General features: G+C 41.6%; 1 protein-coding gene across 9 annotated transcripts in view; it reads right to left on the bottom strand.

Moving 5' to 3' along the window:
* The window catches only part of CUX1 (cut like homeobox 1), a 411,425-nt gene that overhangs the window by 104,735 nt on the left and 284,309 nt on the right, over positions 1-22,381 (bottom strand). For 5 of the 9 annotated variants that reach the window (XM_019545421.1, XM_019545426.1, XM_019545420.1 and 2 more), the window contains exons 12-16: positions 10,682-10,740; positions 4,822-4,870; positions 3,627-3,723; positions 1,982-2,653; positions 437-502 (exon numbers count right to left, since the gene is read on the bottom strand). In XM_019545421.1, the coding sequence (XP_019400966.1) occupies positions 437-502; positions 1,982-2,653; positions 3,627-3,723; positions 4,822-4,870; positions 10,682-10,740 (943 nt within the window). The remainder of the gene's footprint in view (positions 1-436; positions 503-1,981; positions 2,654-3,626; positions 3,724-4,821; positions 4,871-10,681; positions 10,741-22,381) is intronic. The other 4 variants (XM_019545425.1, XM_019545429.1, XM_019545428.1 and 1 more) reach the window with 2 other exon arrangements.

Genomic DNA, 22,381 nt, shown 5'->3' on the forward strand with positions numbered 1-22,381 from the left:
TGTGATGTTGAGTAAATTTCATTTAACCCATGGTCAAGACAGTAGGCTATTTATTGATAGCATAAGGTATACTTAATATTGTGTCCTATCCTTGCTCAGAAATGACAAAAAAGAATAGCAACGGTGGTATTTAGGTAATTCTGATGACCCAGAGTTTGTAACATCCACTTCTATCGCTTCTCTCTTTTTATATACATGCACATTTAGGTAGGGTGTGAAAAAAGTATCCAAACAGGTTAAGTTAGTACAGTAGCAGTGGAATTAGAAAAAAAGTGAAGTGTTCCTTGAACCCATGGTTTGTTTTATACTTACTGTCTGTTTTTCCATCAGATTCCAGGCCAGAATCAAACTGCACAATTTTAAGGCAACACACAGCTTAAATACAATCCACTTCCTAGATATTGACTGCAAAGAAAAACACCTGCCTGTGACGTACCTTCAGACCCATTTCTTCGTTTCGGTACTTCCTGAAATAGTCTGTTCAGGTTCTGGCCTGGATTCTCTGTTGAAAAACAAGTTTGGTAAGAACAAAACAATCAGGGGATGATTTGCTCTGACATCATGGGCTGTGTGACATGAAAAGACAGCAGCACCCTGTCTCTAAATACAAGGTTCAAACTCTGAATCTTGGTCTGAGCACTAGAGGAGCTGGCTATTTTGAAAGAAGCAAGGCTGGCTGATTTGTTAATAAAGATTACAGCTACATTCAGAAAGGAGATTAGACAGATATAAATAAATGTCTAAAGATACCAAAAATGAAGAGGTTAAAGATCAGCAGACAACTCTCCAAGTACAACCATCAAAAGGAAGAACAGATTATAAATCCGACAATGTTCATTTTCAATAAAACGACGTTTATGAAAATCCTGCCTGTTCCTTCAAACATTTTTAGTTTTAAACAACTTTTCTTTTTGTATTTTTAAATGTAAATCTCAGTCTTTATTTAAAATGAATCAAAATGAAATGCAAGTGTGTGTGTGTATTGCTTCTTAAAATCATCTATTTAAATATGAAAAGCTGCTATAAATTTGCATTTGTTATTTTTTCCTTTTTTGTTGATATTATGATCTCATCATCTGCTTTTTCAAGCCACACTGGAAAAACTGCTCCAAATAGTTAACAGCAAAACGAATGTCTATTGTCAGTATACAATCCCAAACATGCAAGGTACTTCTAGTGATCAATATTCTTAGAAGCTACTGAATTTCTCCATCTAATGTTTCATTCTGATACAGAGGGCAATATACCATATTTTATCACATATAACACACTTTCCTGCACAAATTCAGGCCCCCAAAAATTGGATGTGTGTATTAAGTGGGGAAGCTGATATTTTGCCATGTATAGAAGCATCCTTCCTTCATTCCTGCTCCACAGTGCACCTACGCTATTATTCAGGCACGTTAGGGAGTCCACTAACTTAATGGTACATTGTTCTTCATTCCACGTGTCAATGATCGTCTCTCCTCTTAACAGAGCTAACCTTTCTTAGGGCCATTTTCCTGCCCGCTAACTGCTCCTGTTAGCCTAAGCAAGAAAAGAAGAGTGATACAGCTGAAGATTAAACTTTGTTCCTCTGCTATGCAGTCATACCTCTGAAAAATCTTTTTTCCTTCATTCTGCCTTCAAAAACAATGTGTGCATTATATTCCAAGGCATGTTGTATGCAAGAAAATATGGTATATACCCATTCCTCATTCTTTTAAACAATTACTTAAGCAGAGTAGATAAAGAAAATCTCTGCTTCTCAGAATGTTAAACCTACTCTACAGTATTACTTCTGGAAAATGCTGTAATCAGAAAAATAGATTTAGAAAAGTCATGCTTCGTAAGAGTACATTTTACACTGTAGCTCTGTAAAACCTAGGTGGATAATGATACTGTTGTATAAATAGCCTGATATGATGAACACTTTTAAAAGGTTTGCATATGCATAGCCCAGTGAGGACAAACTCGAAACCAAGTCAGTAAAGGTTCTTACCTCTCTGTCTACCCTGGATGCTGCGTAGTGCCAGGATGTTCTGCTCATCGGAGAGGAATTGCTTCATCTTGTGAAACGGCTCCTTGCCTCTCACAGTCAGTTTATTCCATGGCTTTGGCCTGGCTAGTATCTCGCTCACAGACCCTTGTGACAGTCCCAAGACATAATGTCCAAATATTCGCTGTCCAATATTGTGCTTGATCAATTGCTCTTTCACCTGACGTGCAATTTCAGCTGTGTCTATCTCCTCGCCTTCAGAGATGCTCCCAGCACTTTCTGACTGGCTGGGAGATGGAGCCATACCATTTACATCTGGAGTCTGTTGTAATGGACTTTGGGAAGATATGGAGTTTGTGCTGTAAGGACCTGTTGAAAAAATCATGCTTGTGCTTCCTGCTTCCTGCATTGCCTTGGAGTAGAAGGACTGCATTAGCTGTCGTTGGAGGAGAGAATTTAGTGCAAATTTTCCCGTGGAGGCCAGGGGTAAGCTGGGGCTTGCCAAGGTTGAGCTGAAAAAGTCTTGACTTAAACCCGTTGGTGAGAACTGGTGTGTACCATTAGTATTGGAAGCCTGCTCCCCCGTGTTGCGGAGCAACTGAGAAGGAGGGGAGGCCGGCAAGGTTGCAGGACGCTGACTCTCAGGCTGGTCTTTCCCTTTTCTCCTGGCTGACCCTACAAGGAAGGTCAAACATAATGCATTATGGGGGATTAAAAAGGGAAAAACCAAGAAAAAAATGCAAAGTTTGCCCCACAAAGGGAAGAAGTGCAGATTTACAAGGGCCAATGAGGTTGTAGTAATATTGTTTTGTTTTGTTTTTTATAATTTAAATTTAATAAGCCAAAGGCGGCCCCCAAAACAAACAACATGCATTTCATGTTTGCACCTTTCTTGTATGTTGCAGCCTGGAGAATCCCCCTTACAAACATTAAAACAATTACATGAAGTGCATATATATACATTTAAAATAGACTGTTACAGACAAATCTCTTGGATGTCACACAATCAAGACATTGTTTTATGGACCTGGAGGAACCCAAATGCAGCAAACATTTACATTTTGGAACCAACTAACGGGATTAAAGAAATCACCTTTAAGCAGATGCAATAGATCACTCAAAGTCACAAACATTTCAGAATGCAGTAACCCCAACGCCAGTTGCAACTTTTAATTTTCTACCAGCTGCAAAAACCTTAAGCACTGTAGCATATGGAAATTCCACGATTCCGCCATTTAAAAAAGTGTACACAGAAAAAGCCCATGTTAGAAAAGGTAAAGGCAAAGACACTTCACTGAAAAGAAGTTGTATAAAAAAAAGTGTGTGTGCATGCGCACATGCATGCATGTAAAAATGGCTTCTGGCACTACTTTTGGACTGGTTATACCAAAACAGAAAATAGCTTTGAATACTGCCCTTTGGTACATCTTATAATGCCGCTCTTTTCTAACCTTTAGCACGTCTCTTAGGTCCCCACGACTTATTTTATTATCCAGCCTATAAAGCAGCAAAATCAAACATTATTCAAGGTTCTTTTCGTCCATTAATCTTTCTGTCATGTACTAACTTGGGCTCTCCTCTCACGTTCGCTTTTCTTTTCCCCCAGATAATAAGCAACGTATCATAGCTGAAAATCACATCAACCTACCACTCAGGTCACTATTAGTGATACGCAGCGTGGCATTCTCAGACTGCAATGAGCGGTTCTTCTCCAGCAGCAACACCTCCAGTGGTTTTGATGCATCCTAAAGAAAGTCAGAATGTGAGGATGGTTTTCATCATTAGCCAGAGAAGCCGTTTAAGGGGTCATTCAGATGCTAAGAAATAATTCAGAAGATGGAAGGGAATACTTGCCTTTGCTATGACTGAGGTTACAAAATTCATCATCCATATGTTTATGTGAATGTTTAGACTCCACTGTGTGCTACTAAAGTATCTCATTTAATTTTCAATATAAATCATTAATCAACTCTTATGACTGTGTTTCATTAATTATTTTATTAATTCCATTTATTTAATAATACTATTAAAGTTTCCATGAATTGAAGACCTCTTTTCATTTGACTGAAATACTAGTTATGGCTATAGTTTTCTGTTTCCCACACCAATACAATCCCTTGGCATAAAGCACTTATTTGAAATGTTGTTTTTCAATGCAAACAGACAGTATGATCAGAAATCCAGTCACAGAAACTGACCATTTACCTTCCACTAAATATCTAACCCTTCATCATGAAAAAGCATATTAAAAAGTAATCCTTTTTATGCTCGTCATATTGACATTCAGTTTGGACCTCAGAAGTAAGAATCCAATTCATAACCTTTGATCTTAAGTGAGATTAACGTTCTGGAATATTTGAGTTTGTACTTTTTTCTTGGTGATCAGAGGGTTGGTTGTTTTCTTTTGTGAGCAGTATATTTAAGACTCTTCAACATTAAAAAATGTTGAAATTCTTGTCCAGTCGATTAGCATTTCAATAAACATGCAAGTAACGTTTCAGTTTAATTGTTAACCAATGCTAATGTCTTAAAAAGACTGTACAATATGCAGGTTATTCACTTAAACAACGGCCAAAATGTCATTCTTTGTCCTTGATCACTGGAAAGTAACAGTAACAGGCAAAAAAAAATTATGTAACAGGAAAAAAATTTCAATCCAACTTTTATAGAAGAGACTCAAGAAACTAATGATCAAGCTGTATACCTCAGTATCCTAGGGATGCTTAAGAACCTGAAGGATACAGATCAATAGGAAACTGTTCATTCTTATTTCAAATTAATTGTAACATAAACATTTTATTAATGGATACGTGCAGAATATAAAACAAAAGTAGATTCAATACCTGTGCACCAGAGCCCTCAGTTGGTGCAAACTCCATGGACTTCAAAATACTGTGAAAGATGAGAAAAATGAGTTATTTTCTATTTCTTCCTTTCATAACAGCTCTGTTAATGAGCATTGACATTATAATTTCCTACTCTCCAGGAAACCATAAGTGATAACTTTAACAACTTTCCTTGCAGTAATATAATCTGATAATGAATACAGAATAACCATTCAAACTAGGTATTGGATAAGAACATTTTCTCAAGCGTCATCTAAATCATTCTATATGCAACCCCACCAGGCCAGTTTAGAGCATAAATTTAAAAGGTTAATAAGGATATAACATTTTAAGCTGTCAGAAATTATATAAATTTATCTGGGAAGCTTGCAGGGAATGAAAAAGTTATAACAAAGCAGGGGAATCACCATCAGAGTTAAACTATTGTATATAAAATATACCAGCTCGCCTATCAAGGAAAATATGCACAAATTATTTGCCTGACCAATCCACTACAGGCTAAAAGACAGTTCTTCATTTTAATAACCTCCTATTCTACAGCATAGGGAGGAGAGACCTGCTCAGTATTTCTTAAGATATATGAAAGATCCAAAAATGTATATATTAAGAGAAGAAGTTAATAGTTTTCTTCTCCATATTTTAATAAACTACTTAACAACCACAGAATCCTTTCCTCCTAACTAAAGCCTTTAGGTTGGTTTTACATTTTCTGTCATCTTAAAAATACATGAGAATAAAAACATACTGCTGTGCTCTACCTTTTATAATAATTTTAAGAGGTCTTTACATGGGGATTTAAGGTTACTAGGATTGTGACAGTTACAGTACATAGAGGACACATTCATTTGTTACAGAAAAATACATAAATAGTACTGTTTAACCTTTATAGAGCCCTTTTGATGTATAAAGCAAATTAGAAAGATTTAATCTTTATAAGGTCTCTGAGAATTAAGGGCGAATAATCATTCTCATTTTACAACGGGGAAACCCAAGTCACAGAAAATTTAAGACTAGTATTTCCATATTATCTGTTCATTTTGTATGAATCTTAACACGACTACAGCCTCACTTTAATTTGCTATTACTGGAACAGAGTGGGTGTTCAGTATGTCTGAAAAATCACGCTGTAGGTATCTACATTTAGACACCCAGAATCACACACACCTAAAGTTAATGGATGCTTTAAAAAATGCAGTCTTGGTGACTCATCAATGGTCAAAAAGGTCTCTTGGAAATTTAGCAAAAGACCTACTTGACTAAGAATTTCAATTCTGATACGAAGGGAGCAGAACTTGCCAATAATGCTGCTCAGTTTCTTTTCCTCATTCTCAGCTAGGACTAAATGTGAACTTGAGCCCTTTGATTCTTAGCAGCAACTACAATGAGTGAATCTGGAGCAGAGTGCATACTTGAATATTCAAACCTTGCTTGGGGAATTTGGAAGACCCCGTTCACTTTTTTGGATACTACAGAGCCAGAAACAGGCATCAGCCCACTCTTGGCAGTATGAAGTAGGCCTTCGAGCACTTAAAGTTACCGTTTCCTGTAAACATAAAGCTAAGCAAAGTGGTCTTAAACTACGACTGCAGAAACTTCCAGGATGGCAGCTGTCCTTTGCTTCAATGTAAACAATTAGAGACACAAAAATGAGACAACTTCTCCTCTGGAGATGTAAAAGATATTTGTCCACTTCAGACCCCACAGATTTACAACCATGACATCTAAGGGCTTATCCTGCTCCGAAAACTGGCAACCAGTCTTGATGAGAGAATAAGCCTGGTGAGATGGGAGGGACTGAGAAAATGTCTCTTCTGAATACCTGAGAGCACAGCCCAATTACACAAGGGGGAAACTCAAAGACCAGTGGATATTTCTGTACACCCAGGCCCTTGGATGTGAAGGATGTCGGGGTGGGTCTCATAGCTTATCTGGCACTGAGATCAACATTGGTAGCCTGCAGGTCTAACACAGCGAGAGGAAGAAGACAGTAAGCTTTCCTGCCTTAGACTGGAGAGCTAATCCAATTCAGTTCCTTATGGAGAAACAAACAAAGGGGCACAAGAAAAGGGTGTATCAAACTTTTCTGGGGAAACTAACGAGTCTAAGGTGCAACACCAAAGAAACCAGAGAAAATTATGCTCAGCCAAGCCAGTACTCATTTGGTTCCCCAAGACCCTTGCCTATTTTTCCTATACTCAGATTAAAAAGAAAGTTCTAGTGGCTGGTTCTTTCTGGCAGTGTTTTAAAGCTGAAAAAAGGGGTATGGGACATCATTTGGCACTCCTTATTCATACAGATTTGCTTCACTAGGAAGCTGTGTAATCTTTCATTATAAGGAGACAGTGTCAGCAGGTGAAACAAAGCTGATGAAACCAGAGGTGGTGGCATACTGATTCATTTCAAAGGCCTCTTAGATCTGATTCTTCCTTGTGAGATCTGAAGTCCCATTCTTGTTTCCAGATCTGAACGCTGGTGACTATTTAGACATTTGGCTAGGCTTCTTAGTCCCTAAACCAGGAAGATGGTCTTTTGGACTCCTGCATAGAAAATGAATGATTAGCTGCCTGGTCTTAGCATGCTTCATTGCCAAGTCCTCTTATAGCAGGAGAGACATCAGGAAGTTTTGCTTCTCCTTCTCTGACCTCAGGGCGAAGGCGTTACAGACCGAGTTACGAGAGGGAGAGTGACAGTCCCCAGACCAGGAAAGATAACACAGCATGTGCAACTGAAGCAACAGATAGTGCCGGGCAAAGTTCTGGTTTTTTTTTTAAACCGGATTTTGTTAGAGGTAAGCCTGCTGCCTCAGAGCCCATCAGAGCCATGAGACACTGTGGAAGCACCCAAGGCTTTAACTATAAGATTGAGCCTTACCGAAGTATAAACTAAAAGTATATGAGTCTTAGTCAGGAGGAGTAATTGCAATACAGGCAGTCCTCGACTTGCAACGTTTCGAGTTACAATGTTTCACACTTACAGTACTTCTAAATTGACACCGTTGCAACTTTATGATGTCAAGTTTCAACTTTACCATGCTTGATCTGATGCGACGCCACACCAGCAAACAAGTTTGCTACAGCACTCATCTCCCCAAGAACATCTGTCCAAACATCTTGGACACTTTCTTTACGAAAGCAAGACAAGACTCCAGAAAAAACTGCAGCCAAGACTCCTGAGAAGACTCCAGCCAAGAACCCTTCAAAAAGTCCAGCAAAGTCACCTCAAGGAAGTCCTTCCAAATCAATATGACTGCTATTTACAATATAAATACATTAATGTAGCTACGTTACTCATCTATAATTGACTGAATACAGAGTTCTGGAATATTTTCGGTGAAAATAGGGTATTGGGCCTTGGTTCACCCATTTATAACATTGTTTTTTATGAGAAAATTGGTTCTGAGTTGCAACGTTTCAACGTAAGACGAGGTTTTCAGGAACCAATTGTGTTGTAAGTCTGAGGATTGCCTGTACGCATATCTAGCTTTACTACAGTTTTAAGGAGGTTGCTGTACTTTTTTGTGCCTACAAACAGAATTTTGAACACTGCTGCCTTTCATCCAAATACTAAATGTACTTACAAACAAGGAAACAAAAATGTTTAGTGGCCTAAGGACTTTTAGATTCTGAGTATGCATATGACAATATACTAAAGTGACAACAGATTACTTTATATTTGATTGTATTTAATTATGATATGCTAAATTAGAGCAATACTGCCCTTTTAAAACACTGGTTGTATGGTGTAAGGTGAGGACCAGTGGACTGGTAGCAGATAGACAAGTAGGCTCACTCGCACTCCTGTTGTAGAGATTTGCATGGCTTACCTCTCCTTTCTGCCTACAAGGGTGCTCTCCTACCATTTCTGGTGGCATCAGAGAGCATCTTTTGAGGGTGTTCCTTTAGAACAGTGACTCTGCAACATTTTCAAATACTGTGCTACAGGCCAGTGTTAGGATCCAGCCGATGCCGCTGCTTCTCCTTGCTGCCCAGCTGTGGCACAGCTCAGATGAAGCTCCCTGCCACCAAGCCACCTGGTTGTGGTGTGCAGCAGTGAAACCCCCTGCTGCCAAAGGTCATGGACTTCAGATCCAACCTGTGAGTATAGGTTGCCAACCCCTATTTTAAAAGCCTTAATTGTCAGAGAAGGACCTCAGCCACCTGCACTAATAAACTGGAGGCTATACCTTCTTAAGTTCTGGGAAAAGCTATTTACAATTGTGCTACACTTGACAGTTATTCTCCCCTACAGCTATCTCCAGACCAAAAATGTAGGGTAGGCAAAGGTATTCTACCTATGCATCAGACAGCAAAGAGCTCTGAAGGTAAGTAAACAAATTCTTAATGCTAGAGTCATTTTTGATGAGCAAAATTGATAGTACAAGATAAAGTGTCTTAAGTATTTGCCCTGCTCCTTTTTCAACTGCCCAAACACCAAACTGAACTTGGTATACCTGAAGATTGGGCACAGGTTCCAAGGTTGTCCACTATCATAATTATAAGAAGCCAAGATGCACAGGGTGCTACACCACATTTTATGCCCACATCTCTGGAGTGTTAAAAGCCATGAGAGCAGGCACCCAAACATGCACTGTTGTCAGAAGCTCCCTTTACTCAGGGAAGCACCAGGGTGATCTCTCTAACCACCGGTTCTCAACTTTTTCAAACTCAAGGCACCCTTCACCAAATGCCAGCTCTTAGTTTTCACTCATTTTTTGACTACACAAAAAAAACAGAGCAATTCTTCTGTAGCAAAAAAATACCTAATAGGTCAGAATGTTTTTAACCGATAGAAGCCCAGGCACAAATCTGCCGAAATTTCTGAAGTTACATTCATGTCAAGAGTAAACTTAGTCATGTTTATGCATGAAACAGTGAAGTTTCCTTATGAAATGTAATTAAGTATTTGGGCACAATGGCAACTTTAAAAAAACCTACAACATTATTTAGATAACTCACTGCATTTTATTTTGTAGTGTTGAAAATACCATACCTACAGCGCTCTGTATTATGGTTGGCAATGAACCAGAACTGCAGCTATGGTTGTTTGAACAAACTGGAGCCAGGATCTGAACAATCATTTGGTTTGCAGATCCAAACCCACTCCCCAGAATCCCCACTGACTTGTAAACAAGAGCACATTACTCCTGATTCAAAACATTTCTAAACTGGTTTTCATATTTCAAAATACAAATAAAAAACAAAATAAAATCTCGACGTGATAATATAAGAGGCATTCATTGCATTATTACAATCTCTAATCAGAAAACAAAATTTTTTATAAAAATGTGCTTCTCCTAGCCTGGCAGTATAGGTCTTAAATGACAGTCTAAAACGAACTTTTAAGACATTTAAAAAGCCCTGACTCATGGAGATGCTGTTTGTGGTTTAAGTTTAAAACCACAGTATATTAACTGCAGAGCACACAGAGTATTAAAGTGGTAAGTGCAGGACACAGACTGACAAAAACAGAGAGAGAGTTACAATAGAAGCCTTACATTCGAGGTGCTGGTTCTATGTAGCTCAAGATCTCCCAGATCTAGTTGTCAATTTAATATAGCAAAGCTTCTCAAACTTCTTCCCCCAGTGCGGACCATAACTTAATAGACAAGCTCTCTCAGGGACATACTGCCTATCACTTGAAACTGCATAATATTGCTTTAGCAACTACGGATCATAATTTGTGAACTGCCATGACATACCAGTTTCACCAGACTCTGGATACAGTTTCAGTCAATGCTTCCTATTTCCTTGCCTTTGTGGTGGTGTATTAATTTTTTGTTGTTTTAAGAATGTGGCTTTATTTAATGACTACTATTAATCTAATTTGCAAAGAAATTATGTAAGCATTTAACACTTACTTTAATTCTTTCTTAACTTCTTCATAATCAGCCTGTCCTTTCAGTTTTTCTTCCAGTTGCTTAAAAAAAAAAGATTTAATTACTTAGATTTTTTTAGTAGGCGTTCAAAATCATATTCAAATAATTCTTTATGTACAGCAAAGAAAACAAAAGTGAGGGTTAATGATTCATACCTAATTTACATGTACAGTATTATACATAAATTAATCAAAAATCAAAAAACAATATTATACATAAATTATAGCTGGATGCAATGTTTTTTTCTTTGTTTACAGAGTGTCAAACACTGTACTATTGACTATCATAATTTAGCTGGTTGTATTGCATTGCATTATATTCAATAAACAGATTTTTAGGGAAAGTGTTTACATTCTAAGGCTATTAAAAACAAAAGCATTGCTTTTGCACAATACTATAAAGTGTTATAGCTACTGTATAGTCTTTTCTACACTAAGAGTTAAAGAATTAACTGGATGTCTTAGGCTTGTAACACATGTACAACGCTATGCATCCAAGCAAAACAGATGTACCAAGTGGTTTTACAATTACTTTCTTATTGCAATAACCAATATGATTATATATGGGAGATGAAATATCGAGACCATCATTGAGATTCGCACAGCAGGTGTTTTTGCTCAGGTCTGGATGACCTGTTACAGTTTGAGTAATTTCTATTTACTGTGGAGAAGATGCAGTTTGAAATGAACTTTCTAACACAATCCATAATAAAATACCACACGTTTAAACCTTACTCAAAAGCCCCTTCTCCCAATACCCATGCTCAGTGCTACAGGATAATTGCTTCAAGAAAGCTTAAAATGTACCGGTATATTAAGTGTTGCCCGTTGCAGCTAACAGATGTCACATGGCATTCCCCAGAATGGTTTCTTTGCTTGGTACAGGCACACTCTCTCTAAGCAAGGAAAGACAATATCTTTGGGCTTGCAGTCCCCACTGACAAGTTGGGAAAAGTTTTGGTTTTCTCAACTGTCTTCATTTTTGATCAAAATGATCCAAACTGATAATAAGTCTATACAATTAAAGTAAACACACTCCTCCCTGCTGCCCAATTTTGACAGCTAGGACTGCATTTTTGAAGCATAACATAAGCACAGCCCATATGCTTTACAGCACTAAAGTACAGTGTGGCAAGAAACAACCAAGTACTGTGCTGACTTTTTAAAGCACTGAAAAATTATAATGGCAAAATATGCACAGAATTCAAAATCTCATTGAATGAGAATGAGAATGAGATGCAGGGACAAACTTTTTTTCATAGCTGGAAAGGGATATCTAGAATACGAAGAAAAATTAACACAGGGTGTGTCTACATGTGCTATTAATGCAATATAGGCTTCCTGTACAGTAAAATACTGTGCAGTAAGTCTGCCCCCCAAGAGTCTATCTACATGTACACCCTGTTGGGAACAAATCTGCTCCTGCTCTTCTCTGCCCCACTGCAGGAGCCAGGGAGAGCTCCGGGCACCCTGGGGATACTAGCCCAGGGGCTGGCAGGGGCCATGCTGGTCTCGATGCACATGGGGCCAGGAGAGCCCTGCTGGCTGGAGTCCTGATTTGCATGGGGCACAAAGTCAGCTGCCACTACAGCAGGCAGAGCTCTCCTGGCCCTGGGCACATAAGCTGGCAGCAAGCCTGATGCCCAATAGGGGGCCAGGCAGAAGCTGTCCCCACTAGCCAGGGGCATCCCCACCTAGCCAGGGACTTACTGGCAGCTGCCCCCGAGATAGGACAGCTCCCAGCCAACCCCTTCCTGGGTGGGGCGGGGGACTTGCTGGCAAGATGCCCCAGAAGTGGGACAGCTGCGGGAAAGCCCCTGGCTGAGTGGGGAAGCACAGAGTTCCCCAGTCTCGGTGCTGCTCCCCAGTCTTGGTTCTCAAGGGGAGCTGGGAGCCACACAGCACCAGGATGAGAGTGGGAGGGGGGGCAAAGACAGGCCTTGTTCCAATGCTGATCGGCTCCCAGCTCCTGTGGGGAGCCGGGAACTGAACAGTGCCAGGACCGGAGACAATGAACTCCCCTGTCCCTTGTGGCCGCCTGCTGGTGTGGCCGACTGGGAGCAAATCTGCTCCCAGTCAGTATTTAGATGAGTGGTACTGTGCAGTAGCTAATGTGCAGTTAATCTATTGCAGGGGTTTTCAACCTTTTTTTAACAAATAGACCCCTTTGGTCTCCAAAGTTTCATCTCATGTACCCCTTTATATTAAAATTATTTGGATAGGGCTGAGTGCACACATGCATGCATATGCACACTTACCTCCAGCAGGTAAGTCTGTGGGGGAGGGGAAAGGGCTGGGGTGGCAGATTAAGGCCCCCATGGTGACAGAGGGAGGCACAGACAGGGGCAGGGGTGAATGGGGCCCTGGCTGGGCTGAGTTGTGGGACAATCGGAGCCTAAGCAGGTCATCCACGGGTGTGTCGTGGGGAGCCACGAGTGGCTCATCTGGGGGCCATCTGGCGCAGGGAGGGGGGCAGGCTCCCACCACTGCGTGCACCCCAGCAGAGACCCGGGAGCCACGTGCCCCCCAATCTGTGTGCAGGGCAGAGGCAGTTGCGTGCTGGGCTCTGTGCACCACTGTGGCTGCCCCGGTAGTAGCACAATGCCACGTGCCTGCCTCCTGCCCACCCAGTGGCAGGACACATGTGGTATTGCACTGCTCCCAGGACAGCCGCAGTGGTGTGCAAAATTAAGTGTGCAGCAGCAGCCACCTCCACCCCACGCACAGGTCAGGGGGCACATGCCCCCCCGGCTTCTGCCAGGGTGCACGCAGTGGCAGGATCATCCCCCCGCCCATACCCCCTATGACCTTTTAAAGTACCCCTAGGGGTACGTGTACTTCTGGTTGACAACCACTGATCGATTGTATTGGCATCCTTTTATTTGTGAGAGATAGTGGATATTGCAGCCTACGATGTAGATGGTTTGCAAAGTCTCATGTGACTGAATAGTCCAATCTGAGATTTGCATGATCTGTGGCAGTGGTTGCAAGTGTATGTGTCATGGTTAGGTGGTTCGGGAGCTGCTTGCTTCCTACAGACTCTTTTCTTTTTAAGCTGTTGGAGCCAATTCCTGTTGTGGACTTTAATGCCGTGGTGGAGACAATGACACTACTTGTTCCAATCACTTGCCAAGGTTTCCCATTGGTTTTCCTGTTGTTCTTGTTCCTTCCGATAGTTCCCCATAGAGAATGTCCTTGGCTACGCATCCATCTTCCAATCTGCTCAGATGGCTAGCCAACACAGTCATCTCGGTCTGAGTAGGACTGTCACACTTGGTAAATTTGCCCTTTGAAGAACTCTGCATTGGTAACTTTATCTTGCCATTTGATGTTGAGTCTGTGGCATAAACAGTGCAGATGGAAGCCATTTAACCTTTTCTCTTGATGTCTGTAACTTGTCCACATTTCCCCAACATCCATAAGAGTTCTGAATATGCAAGCTTTATACACTAGCATTTTGATCTTGATGGTAAGTTTTGAGTTGTTCTTTTAGTTAGTCTGCCGAATGGCCTTTCTGATGCGAACATTAAGTTGTCGTCCAGTGAGGTTGGTGGTCATTGTAGAACCGAAGTAGCTGAACTTCTGGACTACTTCTAGCTGGTTCTCATTATGGATGATTGATGGATCTTGCAGAACTCCCGGTCCTAGCAAAACTGCTTTCTTTACGCTGATAGTGAGAGCAAATGCCTGACAAGCTCTTGAAAGGCAATCCATAAGTTCTTGTAGCAGGTCTTCATCATGGGCTGTAAGGGGAGCATCTTCAGCTAACAGAAACTCCCTGATACGCACCTTTCTAACTTTAGTCTTTGCCTCAAGTCATGACAGGATGAAGAGTTTCCCACCTGACCTTATGTGAAGGTACACTCCACCTTCCATATCTTTAAATGTGCAGTTCAGGAGTACCAAGTAGAGTCCAACAAGCATAGGGGAAAGAACACATCCTTGCATCACTCCACTTTTCATCTCAAAGCTGTCCAAAGTAGACTCATCAAACTGAACAGTTGCTTTCATGTCGTCATTGAAGGAACATATAATATTTAACAGGACTGGTGGGCATCCTATCTTTGCTAGGACTACAAATAGACTTGCTCTCCTGACCATGTCAAATGCTTTAGTTAGATCCACGAAGGCAATGTACAATGGTTGATTTAGCTCTTTGCACTTTTCTTGAAGTCGACGCAGGGAAAGTATCATGTATATAGTTGATCTTCCAGCCCTGAATCTGCACTGAGATTCAGGTAGTATTTACAGGTAGTAGAAAACCGGGCATTAGCCTAATTTACTGTGCAGTAGCTGCTGCACGTTGGTTACATGGTGACACCTTTCTGAGCGGTAGATTAATCTACTGTGTAGTAAAGCGTCTCATGTAGACACATCCACAGAGATTCAAAATAAAGCACTGAATAAAGAACAATAATAGATGGGATGGCACAGATGTTAGACTAAAGCAGTACCACCTGACAAAGGAAATTATCCTGTAACCGTATCTAGGTATAAATACCTCAACAGATTAGACAGCTAATCAGATGAATAGTTTTATTAACAGCAATGAGACTTATTCAGAGAGTAAAAATAGCAGGACTGGGCCTTCTTATAAAATACATTTGTCTTGCAATGTTTTAAGATATAGTGCACACATACGGTAGAAAGTATTACTAAGAAAAAACTGATAAAACCCATTCTGAGCTCATCATGATATCTGAATCTGATACTTACTGTCAATGATATTTACCCAAATATATACAATCATATTTACCCAAATATGTACAATCATATTTACCCAAATCTAAGACAACCCTGAATCTAAGACAACCCCACAATAGTTAGAATCTCTACATGAAAAATCTATAAATTTGTTATATTTTCCTATGTATAGAATCTAATTATTGGAGAATTGTCTTAAATTTGCATCCCCCCCCTCCAGCAGTGGTGGTGGAGGGGGGCGGTGGGGGAAGAAGCTTGCCCCCTGCTGCTTTTCCTCCCACCACCTGCCCTCCTTACTGTCTGTTCCCTTGTGTCTGCAGCCTCAGTCTTTGGCTCCCACCCTCCCCTTTCCCAAATATCCCACCTACCACAACCTACGATCCCCTGCCTGTCTCTTCACCCAGTGTCACTTACCCTTGCTCTAGCACCAGCAGGCTCTGTTCCCACACTAGTCTGAGACACCGAGCATAGGCCCAGCCAGGCCCCATAGCAGTGGTGGCAGTGGTAGCACCAGTGGCAGCTGCCTGCCTCCCCTCCCTTTCCACTTCCTCATAACTGACTCCAAGATGAGGGACATAGATGCCCCACCACTGATGCACCCTCATGCCCTCCCACCACTGCACCATGCTCCTTCATGGCCCCTCCCCCTACTGGTTCATCCTGCATCCCCTCACAACTGTTGCAGTGTGCACTCCCAAGACACACCCTCAGGCTCCTCTGGCTGTGGCACACTGCACTACCTTGCCCTAGGGGCAGGCAGTGAAAGTCGTCATAGGCCACATGTGACCCACAGACCACCAGTTGGACAGCCCAGATGTATTAGATTTATATCCCACCCAATTTGCTTCAATTGTCCTTCCTGATAATGTACTACATGTGTATTTCTCTGCTGAAATAATTCTGCCCATTTAAGTTTTACTCCCAGGTCCTACATTTCAAGATGACAGTTTTATCACTGATAATCAATTTTGCTATAATGCATTCAAAGGAAATTCTCATGATATAAAAACCATCACATTCTATAGCAGAAGATGCTATTACCCCTGCTACTTTGTAAGCAATACATTACAACAAGATTTAACGATAGTTAACTGCAGGAAAGCAGAGTGAATTGTAACCAGTGGAACTCATACTCCAAGTATATCTATTTAAATAAATAGCTTTTTAAGTTAAAAAAATGAAAATGAATATTTTCTGCAGTTATTCTAGTTGTATTAAAGTGATGGAGATTCTTAGTGTCACAGGGTACCCAATTTTCTTTTGAAAATTACCCCACTCTAAGGGCAGTCTACCCTGCTCTTTCCTGCCACACCTTGATGCTAATAGATCAATAGGGAGGTTATTGTGGGAGGCTGCCCTGATCTTACTATCATAACCACCTAAGTCGTGGTTGTAGCCCTATGGGTCAACCACATGGTTCCATACCTTCCCTACACTATCTCCCATGCCTCACAGATGGCATCCTTATTGACGTTCAGCCTATTGCTGAAACCGCCTTTAACTGGTCCTTCTGACCCCTTGGCTTCTCTTAGCCCCAGCCCAAGCCTTCAGATCCTTTGGTCTCTCTCTTGGCCCCTACTCAGGTTACCCTCAGTCTCTCCTCTGGCCCCTCTCTAGGCCCTCAGACTCCTCAGTCTCATGCAACCACGCCCTGGGCTACCAGGCCCCTCTCTGGGCTGCCAGTCCATTTCTGGTCCCTCATCCTATCTTGTTCTCCACTTTTCTGAACACTCTTCAGGCCCCTTATGGCCCTTGTCACTGGGCCTCACCATTCAGCTCAGCCCTCTCTTGCTGGGCCTCACTATCGAGGCCCTTGGACTTGTCTGGTCCTGCACTTCATTCCTGGTACCTTGCTGGACCCCTCAATCCCATTACACTTGCTGGGCCTCACTGGGCTTCTGGACTCCCTGTGGCCCACATGGTCTTCCTTGACAAGTGCTTTTCTCTTGGGGTACGCTCTCCATACCTTACCCTTCCACAGGATAACTCACAAGGCAGTGGGAGCTGAGGCTTTCCTGTGACCCATTCTCACCTTTCCCTGGAGTGGCTCATGCATGGTATTTCATGGAGGCTACCCCATCACAGGTAGACCCACCACACCAACTAACTTTAGTAGGGTGCAGTTTTAAGTCTTACCCAGGACCAGTCTTCAGGCCTACCCAGACTTGCTCATCCCTCTCTGGGCTCCCCCTGAATGTCTTACACCCTCCTGTGCTGTTAACCAACAGGTGCTACAGCGCTGGCTCCATCTTCACTCTGAATCCTCCATCCCTGGTCCCAATCTCACTCTCAGACCCCTGTCCTTGATCCCTCCTCCTCCTCAGACAGCCTAGCACCAGCTACCAGCATCCTGGACTGCATGCCACTCAACCCGTCCCTCTCGGCCGTGCCCCCCCCCACAGAGAACTCTGGCCTCTCCTAGGGCCCGATTCCAGGCCAGTTGAGACTCCAGGTTCCTGATTCTGGCAGTCTCTCCCAGTGGCCTATTTCACCCTTTGGTTCTTCCTCGGCCCTGGCCAAGCTTGGACCAGTCGAGGTTCACAAGCAGCCAGCCCTCTCTTCTCTTTGGTCCACCTTCTTGGACCCCCTCTATAGATCATTTCCCCTTTCTCTTGGCTCACCCAGAGCTCCCAACAGATCTTTCTTACCATGGCCCTTTTCCTTCTCTGGGCTCATCTGGACCCCTCAATAGGCCCCCGTGCTCTGCCATACTCACTGAGTTCACCAAGGATCTTCCCTAGGTCTCTCACACATCTTCCCCTTCTCTCAGGGCTGCCTAGCTCCCCAGGAGGCCCACTAGCTCTCAGCCCCTTTTCCAGGGCTTGCCTGGCTCCTAATTAGGCCCTTGTGCATTCAGTCCCTCACTCTCTGGGCTGGCCTGGCCTTTCAACAGGCCCAGGCACCCAGCTGCTTTCTCAGGGCTCTAGACCCTGCACTGGGTCCCCAGGAACCTCCTCCGTCCCCTTAGTTCCTACCCAAACCTCCCCTTGCTGGCATTCAGGAGCAGCAGCCTTCCTGCTGCATAACGTTCCTCCACCAGTTCCCAAAATGTTACTAACAGCCCTGGTCTCAGGGTCTGGGCTTATACACAACCCTCCTCCAATGAGGTATCTTCCTGTCAGTCACGTAACTCCCTTGATCAGGCCTAGCTTCACCCGCCGGCCTCTCTAATTAGGCCCGACTCCCACCTGCCAGAGGTTCTGTAGACTGCTTGACTTTGTCTGTCTTCCTGGCTACAGCATCAGACTGATGGCACATGTTCATGCTATGGTCTATTATTATCCCTAGGTCCTTTCAGTCGTGGTGCTAATCAGTTTGGCGCCACCAAGCCTGTAGGTATGTTGGGGATTGTCTGTCCCCAGATGGTGCACTTTACACTTCTCAATGTTGAACTTCATCTGGCTCCAATCTACCCAACTTAGCAGCCTGTCTAGGCTGCAGACACAGGTGGACTTATTTTCAAGCGTGACCACACTGCCCCATAACTTGGTGCCATCCGCAAACTTGGCCAGTGAGCTTTTCACCTCCACATCCAAATCATTGATAAAGATGTTAAAAAGCACTGGACCAAGCATGGGCCCAAGGGACACCCCTGACCACTTCTCACCAGGATGACACAGGTCTGTTCATTAGAACTCTCTGGGTCCTACCCTACAACCAGCTTCCTACCCACCTAACTGTTAAGCAGTTAAGCCCACAATCCTCCTATTTTCCCATGAGAATACCATGGGATACCAGATCAAAGGCCTTTTGGAAGTCTAGGTATAGTGTCAACCTCTGCTCTTTTATCCAGGGGGTGAATTACCTGGTTGTAGAAGGACATGAGATTGGTAACACGAGACCTGCCCATGACGAAGCCATGCTGGCTGTCATTTAGCAAAGCTTAAAGTAAACATAGATTAGTGTAGTTGCCTGGTATGCAGAGTATATTTCAGGAAGATTATACAGGCAAACACACACATGCGCACAAAACAGAAGATATGCATAATACAAAAATATTTTCCTCATCCGATGTCCCTGCATCAGAGCCACAGATAAATGCTATAATGGTAAGGCAATACAGAGAATAGTAACTTTCAGAGGACTAAAAAAATTTAAACACTATATTAAAATATAAGCCCATCATTCCCAACTAACTAATACAGATATTACCATGGAAACGCTGCACTTTTATATTCATAATAAACCATACAAACCAATACATTTGAGAATACAAGGTCTGTATGTAATCAGACCATTTAAGCATTTGGCATCTCCCCAGTCAATGACTGTTGTAAAACATATTAGTATGGTAATTGTCTCAAAGATCCTTGTAAAAGGCATAGAAAAAAGTGTAACAAAGGTTCAAGCTGTGAGACAATCTGGAGGAACTAATATCCTGCACTAAATATTAACCTGGTTAATTCAGACAAAATAAAGTGTGCTCTGATGTCTAGTTTAAAAATGCACTAATCAGTAATGCAAGGTATTAGTAATATTCTGGTGGTAGTAAAAAACATTTCTATATACTGGATTTGGAAGGAAGAAATAAACTTGCTTTAGTGTACCACAGGAACACACAAATAGCAAATAAGATGCTAGGAGTGCTCTCTAGATGAATTTCTCTCTAAATTATTTTTAAAATAAATAATTAAAATTACTTAATAATGAAAGCAGTTTTCATGTATTAGATAAGTCTGAGATATGTTAAAAGGATTAACAATTAAATAAGAGTTAAAATAATATTAATTTGTCCTTAAGCGATAATGCCGAGAGCACGTACAACACTTCAAAAGTAGCTTATTCAATTAACTCAGGTCATTAGATGCCAGACTCTTAGATAAGTACTGCTGCTATGTTTTTGTTTAGTAGTGGGGAACTTCTGACTCCCAGTGACAAGGGGTTAAGACAATTACAGTTAGAAAAGTCTTGTTACTAGAGGACACATTTTGATTATTAGATCAGATGAAGATATGGAAGCAATAATTTTTAAGACATTAAAAGTATTGCTGGATTGTTTCATTAAACCACAGAGTATTAAAGAGTTCCCTCCAAGAAACGGACAAAAAAACCCCATAGCTTTAATTTGTGAAAATGATTCATTTTTTGTAAAGGCAACTATTAAAATCTTAGCTATTTTAGGAGCAATTTCTCTAAGATCAAAATGTGAGGCCTACATAACGCTGGTCTGATATGGTTCTTAGTACAATGCAACTTGCACCTGGATTCTTCCAATAACATGCTACAGAAAGGTAAATTGCATATTATAGTGCAATATTGCTATCTTGTTGTAGCAAACAGGGTTAAACACGATCAAAATGGCACAAACCCCATAAATCAGATCAAAATAATCAATGGCCTTATCCATTGTCAATGAGAACTAGAGTATAAGGTCATTGGCTCAAACCTATGAGAACATGGAAACAGATTACTGAAATTTCAGCTGCAGAGTTGCTTTGCAATACAGTGCCAATCCTATCTATTGAAGTTAATGGTTAGACACATTGACAGAGTATATCCAGTCCTAAAGGAGCATGCTAAACACAAGGATCCAAAGGTATTTTGTGTGTCTGTCTATGTGAAAAAATTACAATTCAAGTGAAGACATTAAAATCTATCCCTCAAAAGCATCTCAGTTCCTTCATCTTTCTACTAAAATAATGACATGGGCATAGCATGTGATGCCATTAATATGGAAGACAAAAATTCAGCAAGCAAAAAAATTGCATAATAATCATTAGAAAGATGTCCTAAAACATACAACACACACCAAACTTAATTGCTTTGGTTTATTACTTGACAGGCACCAGCCTATCCCTTGGAAAATGTCAAAACCAGAAAAAACTTAGAGGATTGCAATTGAAGGGTACATCATATTGCTAGATCAAGCTATCATAGAGCACCATGACTGCTCACACTGTAATAGGTGTAAGCTCTGCTCTCAGTCTCTCAGGATACTACATACTCCAAAAAAACTATGACATCTTTAATGAAATAGATACATTAATCCCATTTACCATCATAGATAGCAGAACAATGAAAGATACAGGAGTTACAGGACAGTAATTCATAACAGATGTCAGGAAACATTTTTTATGCTTACTGACAGATCAGAAATGTGTGGAATGGTGCACAAAGAAAGACTGTTGAAACAAAAAGTAACGGGGTCATTCAAGAAATAGCTATAGGTGTCATTTTTCTGGTGTCTGAAGAGTGCTACTGGCTGATGCAGTGAAGGCCTGGAATGAGATGCTAGCTACAAATTAGAAGCAATTTCTATTTAGGCGGGGGGGAAGATGAGGGCCCAAAATTTTTAGAAGCGCTCTAATATGGTTAATTGCTTTCCTTTAGTTCCATAAGTTTTCTTGTGTCTGTGCCTCCAAACAATGGAAGAAAAAAGTAGTCTGGTGAGTTCCCAGGTTGACTGCTAAATAACAGCTGTCCTTGACAAAACAGTGACAATGAACACAGACATGGCTTGTTTATAAGACTTTTAAATCCTGAAAAAGATTTTCTATGGGATTTGCAATTTGGTTATCTGCAGACATATATATATGGTAGCTGTTTTTTAAGAGGGAAAAAAATGAAGCTAATTATAGTGATTTTAATGCTCCATGATTTTTGTGTTCTCCTACGTATGACTTGAACTAGAAATAGGTAGAAGAAATCCAATGAAAATGTCATAAATTCTAGGAAACCCAACAAGATGTCAGAAATATTGAAACTATGTCCTGAAGAAATGAATAACTCAGAGCAAGGTACAACTTGTGGCACCCATAATTAGGGCCTAGTGTAAATTGCAGGCCCAGCTTGTGCAGCAGCTCCTTTAATTCTGGAGTCCCCCACCCGCTGCCGATTGGCGGAGGGGCCCAGTCAGCCCCGCCGCTTGCTCCCGATGGCCCGGAGCCGAAAACCACAGTTTTAAATACGCCGCCGTTGGTGGAGGAGGGGCCCTGGTGGCCCCAGTTTTCTGCTGACCAGACGGGAGACAAAAATGTGG

The sequence above is a fragment of the Crocodylus porosus genome, unplaced genomic scaffold, assembly GCF_001723895.1.
Source record: "Crocodylus porosus isolate Cpor-Errol unplaced genomic scaffold, CroPor_comp1, whole genome shotgun sequence".
Classification (NCBI taxonomy): Eukaryota; Metazoa; Chordata; order Crocodylia; family Crocodylidae; genus Crocodylus; species Crocodylus porosus.